The 5,557-nt window shown below is 39.9% G+C and overlaps 1 protein-coding gene across 2 annotated transcripts in view; it reads left to right on the top strand.

Moving 5' to 3' along the window:
- dlgap2a (discs, large (Drosophila) homolog-associated protein 2a) overlaps positions 1-5,557 on the top strand; it is a gene marked incomplete at its 5' end in the record, with an annotated part of 47,220 nt that overhangs the window by 36,501 nt on the left and 5,162 nt on the right. For both annotated transcript variants that reach the window (XM_014011279.1, XM_014011286.1), the window contains 3 exon segments: positions 3,549-3,637; positions 3,779-4,218; positions 4,306-4,397. In XM_014011279.1, coding sequence (XP_013866733.1) covers positions 3,549-3,637; positions 3,779-4,218; positions 4,306-4,397 — 621 coding nt within the window.

Consider the following 5,557-nt stretch of genomic DNA (forward strand, 5'->3'; position numbering starts at 1 on the left):
GCTTTGAAGTGTCAGGATATTTAAATAACTTTAAACGATTAGCTTGTCCCGATAATGATGTCCTTACTGAAGAAATAAAATATTCATTAAATAAGTTAGCAATTTTTTCATGATCAGAAACAAGAAGTCCATTTACTGAGATTTGTGAATTGTTATTAAATGTTTTATTGTTACTTTCACCTGTCACTGACATGACACATGACAGTGAAACTTCACGTCTGGGATTCATGGTTGTCTGTATAAAATGATGAGCTAATCCATCAAACAGGCATTTAAAAACTGTGTCGGTGCTAGATAAAGTCACCAACATCATTAAGAGCTGTGCCCTGATATGGCGTCTGCCTCTACACAAATACATTGAACKTAAACATAAACCAGTTTACCCTAAAGCCATGGACAAAACCTCCCAATACCCCCGGTGAACGGACACAGAACATCAAAGTTCTGTTAACAGTAACAAAAGCCAAACTGTTGGCCGTCATTGACCGTGTGTTGCTCTCAATAGCTCTCAAAAACACATTTTTTTATTCTCAGTCTGTAGCTGGTTCTGTCATAATACTGTAATAAAGGGGCCCACTGGGCACAAAAGAAGAAAGACWGAAATGACTAAAAATGACAAAGAGAAGCTTCAGTCAGCCCAGAAAGACGGAGCCTGGGACAATAGGCGAGCAGGAAATTAATGGGAATGCTTGACAATGAGAGAGGTGAAAGACAGAAATTAARCAACAAAGCGAGAAGTAACAAGGAACAAGAAATACATTAAAAAATAAAAAGTATAGCAAAAGTGTGAACCCTGAAAAGTTTTGCTTTTATGTGTTTAAAGCATCTATCTTCAGGGAGTAGTGCAGACAGCAAGAGAGAAAGTGCAGAGGAAAAGGACGTTCAGCAACCTGAGTTTATCTGTAAAGCCTCACGTTGAGGTTCCACTTCCTAATAGGCTGATTACAGTAAGTTCATTCATCTCTGAGGATCTTCACCTTGAGTTAAGAGCAAGCACGAGTTCAATAAAAAAAACTTTTTAATGGATACTTTTTCAATAAATCATCATGGCAACTGCAAGAGAAGAAGAGGTCAAGGTCGTTTCTTAATACCAAGTACACTCAGAACCCGAATTCCAAGAACAACTAAAGAGCTTCAGTTTATGCTCATGACTGTTTTTTTTTCTCATCATTTAATTTTTTTTCTACATTTATCTAGAGTCAAGTAATTTAGGAAATTTAATAGGCCACATTCCTGTGCATATTAGATCAAATACTTATTTAAAAAATACCTTTAACTGTACAATGAGATTCTTAAAACAACAGATTTTATAGTTAATCATTTTGATTTTATGTGTTTAAGACAAAGTAAAGTAAAGTCACTTTACACGTCAAAAATTGTAGGTCTAGCCTGGCGTGTCAAGTGATGAAGTACAAATACTTYAAATTTTGTTATTTATACTTTACTGGCATATTTTTCAGCCAATTTTTTACTTCTACTCTTTACATTTTAAAAAGCAAACAGCATTTCATTTCTATTTMACTTATTTTCCAGCTTGTCATCGTWMCGAAAAATAAAATAAAAAAAWTCTATGCAGAKACAGTATATRGCGCCTCATGGATAAAGTTAATATGATKRTGGTTGGATGAGAAGTATACAGCCTCTGGCCAGATGTTGATGCTTCACRTCTGTTGAATTYTRATATTTCAACTTCTGAACAGAACACTAATAAACACCAGATAGTCTCTCTCTCACCATCAGATGTATTAAACTGATACAGTCTTAGACAGAAATCCAATAAAATAGTTAAACCAGCAGCATCTCACTAAGACACGTAAAAAAACTGAGATTTTTACATAACCACACTCTGCAAAGGTTTGGCCAACCTGCAGCTGAATTAGATGGAGTTTACTTCTTATCTTTCTGTGTTGTGAATTCCTCTACAGTTCATACGTGAGAGTGTGTGCGTCTGTGTGTGTGTGTCGGGTCTGAGTGTGAGCCTGTGTGTTGCTCTTTCATCCTCTGCTCAGTTTTCAATTGACCTTGCCACTCAGCCTAATGTCAGCTGGGATTGGCTCCAGCGCCTCGCCGCTCTTTACACGGTAAAGTGTCCAGGTGATRAATAGGTTTGGAAGCAGAAGCAGTCGACACGTAATCAACATRTGTGTGAACTCTGCCAGGAGAAGACTTTTAGACGACAACTTGACTGATAATTCATCAAAGTTTCAAACTTATTTTAAAATGTCTCAGGTTTGAACTTTTGTGTTTTACTGTCTTATCTTTATTTTTCCCTTTTACCATTTTATATTCTTAATCAGTTAAAGGGGACATATGCTAAATCTACTTTTTAGTCATTGAATACATTTTGTTGGGAACTTGGAGTCTCTAGGGCAAGGGTTCTCTGGCTCTTGGTGTCTGGGGACCCCTAACAAGGGTGAAAAAAATTCCAGGGATCCCGTCATAAACACCATTTTAACCCCTAAATGCCTAGGGAATATATATTTTACGTTTGGTTTAGTATATTTATTTTACTAATGCAYTGTTCCCCAAATGCATTTTTCAAAACAAAAAACAAAGAATTTATTGAAATTTTTTGAGGACCCCCAAGACACAGCTTGCRGACCCCATTGGGTCTGAGGATCCCAGTTTGAGAACCTCTGCTCTATGAGAGCAAAAAAAAAGAATAATTTAGTCTCTCCAGGTGCTGCGTAGATGTTTTTATTTTCTGTTTGGGTCATGATTTTTAACCCAGTCAGTTTTTTCTGTTCTCTGTGATGTTTCCTGAGCTGTTACGTCACAGTTTTTGTAACAAAACTGTCAAACAAGGTCTGAACTTACATACTACAGTTTGGTGGTCTTCATTCTCCTCTAGCTCTGGGTCAGACTCTGGCTTCAACATACAGGTATATGACTGTAAACCCATCTATCAAATTAGAATGGACTGGTCTGGAAGCTGGAGGGGGACGGGGTGTGAAACAGCTCTTTTGGATTTAAAGAGACAGCCTCAAAACGAGTTGACCTGAGACACGCCTCAGAAAAGGGGTGAAAGAGGGTCTTGTGAAGTTACAATAAGGAGTTCAAACAAAAGCATTGCATTTCTGTAGACCCCAGTGAATGACTCAAATGTGAAAAAGAAGGATTTARAAGCAGGATGTGTCTCCTTTAATCGTAGAATAGTTTAAAATAGTGAAACATGGCAAAATAACAGAAAACCAGCCATCAAAATCTATAAAAACCCATAAAACCTGATATTACTTTAGTGATTTCCAACAGAAAATCTGTAACTGGTTTTGCCACTTTTACCAACCATGACAAATATTTACTTTATTGCAAGCAATAAAACAAACCCTGTTTCACAGTTTCAATTAAATTCTTTAGAAACCCAAACTCCTCTGTAGCGCAGCTCAGCCCGCCTTTACAGCCTCCATAAATCATGTAATGTTTACTCTATGACATGCCATGTACGGTTAAGTTGTTCAGTTCGTTCCCAGACCAATAAACCCAGAAGCACAGGGGTATGGTAACCCACATAATGAGAAGTATTGTTTTTTTTTTTTTAATCATTTAAGGTGGAAGCAGCCACGGACTCAGAGTCTGAAAGCAAAGGCTCACGGGAGTTCCACTCTGTTGGGATCCAGGTAGAGGATGACAAAAAAGGGTGAGCTAATGGCTCTTGGATATTAAACTCATTACAAAAATTCTGTCTTTGATGTTTGATCTCACTATAATACACAGTCCTGTTTTCAGTGCTATTATTTGTCATTTTGTGGACTTTCATCCCTCCCTTTCAACTCCACAGACAGGGAAGGTTCAAACGCTCCAACAGCGTGACGGCGGCCGTGCAGGCCGACTTGGAGTTGGAGTGCTTCCCCACCATGGAGGACAAGGGCCTGCAGTTCGGCGGGGGCTTCCAGCGGCACTCGGAGCCCAGCACGCCGACCCAGTACGGAGCCGTACGCACYGTCCGTACCCAGGGCCTATTTAGCTACCGCGATGATTACCGAACCCCGGCTGAGCCGCCCAGTCCTCGAGAGACCACCAGCGAAACCACCTGGCAGCTGGAGCCCCCCTCCCCTCGGGAGAGCGCAGCCTCGTCGGGCGAATCGGGACGGGCGTCTCCCTCCCTGCGGAGAGATGGGAGCTGGTTCATGCAGCTGCTTCACACGGAGACCAAGAGGCTGGAGGGCTGGTGTAAGGAGATGGAGGCGGAAGCTGAGGAGAACGACCTGTCGGAGGACAGTGAGTGCTCTGCTCAAACCCTGTGTCCTCAGCATCCAGCACAGTGTGAAACGTGTGTAACGCTGCATGGCTGCCCATGTGTTTCAGTTCTAGGTAAAATCCGAAGTGCAGTGGGAAGTGCTCAGCTGCTCATGTCTCAGAAATTCCAGCAGTTTTACTGGCTGTGTCAGCAAAACCTGGTAAGACCTAATTATGCTTCACAGAGCCTTTGTTCTGAGCTCTGCACACTTCCTCCGTGATTATCCAGGAACACTAAAGCAGAAAGCTTCAAATGAGGAAAGACGGACTTTTAAAAGAAATAAAACGCTGCCGTATTCTTTATTTAGACCAGCATGTTATTCATTTTCAAATAAGTACTGGATTTTTTTATATGGCAACATTAGAATTCAAGTTTGAAGTGGGTCCCGCTGAGTTTTGTGACATTTATTAATCAAGTCTAGACCGAACCTTTAAAATGTGACAGTACAACTTTGTCCCAAACTGCATAAATCACAATCACAGCTTAATTTTTAAGAATGAATAAGGAATCAAAATGAAACATGAGCTACAGTTTAAAGGCCTGGCATTCCTTGAAAATGTACATATAATCCACAGACTTCCACGCCAGAGATTTAAACTCCTTAAAACTATGTTGAGAAGGATTATGCTCGTTTTAGTCAAACCTTGTAAATAATGTTTGGTAAAATGTGAGGTAMTGATAGTGATAGAACTGTGATAGTGCTCAGAAAAACCTACTAACATGCCATATTTTACCTCAAATAACACTGGCTTAGTTGAAGCCATTTTTTTGTGTTTGATAAGGTTGCTTTGCTGTGGTGGCCATCTTGAATGGGAGCAGTCGATAATAATAATAATCTGCAATTCGATCGTTGCGTGTTCTCACAAGCTTTTGTGAACGTTTTTAACTGCTTTAAACAAACTGAAACAGAACTCTTAATATTTTATTGATGTTGGGAAAACTGCAACTCTGGCAATCAGCAGCTATCCAGCTCATTTATTTAAACATTTGAGGAATGTGACCGAGGTTAGGCGTGCGTGCGTGCGTGTGTGTGTGTATGTGTTCAGTTAAGCTGCTTCATCCTGAGAAGAGAAGATGGTTTAAACAAACACAACAGCTGCTCACACTGTGCACAAGATCAGGAATTCTCTCTTTCCTTTTTTCAATCTTTTCAGAACTCGTTTGATAAATCAAAACCAAAAACACAGTTTTTCAAATGATGCTGTGTTTTTTGCAACATGCAGTTGAAAACTCAGAAGGGCTGGGCGGTATGACCTCAAATTCATATCACGGTATAAATTGAATCCCTTCACGGTAACGGGATATATCGCGGTATAAAAT

This window comes from Austrofundulus limnaeus, unplaced genomic scaffold (assembly GCF_001266775.1).
Source record: "Austrofundulus limnaeus strain Quisiro unplaced genomic scaffold, Austrofundulus_limnaeus-1.0 Scaffold2, whole genome shotgun sequence".
NCBI lineage: Eukaryota > Metazoa > Chordata > Actinopteri > Cyprinodontiformes > Rivulidae > Austrofundulus > Austrofundulus limnaeus.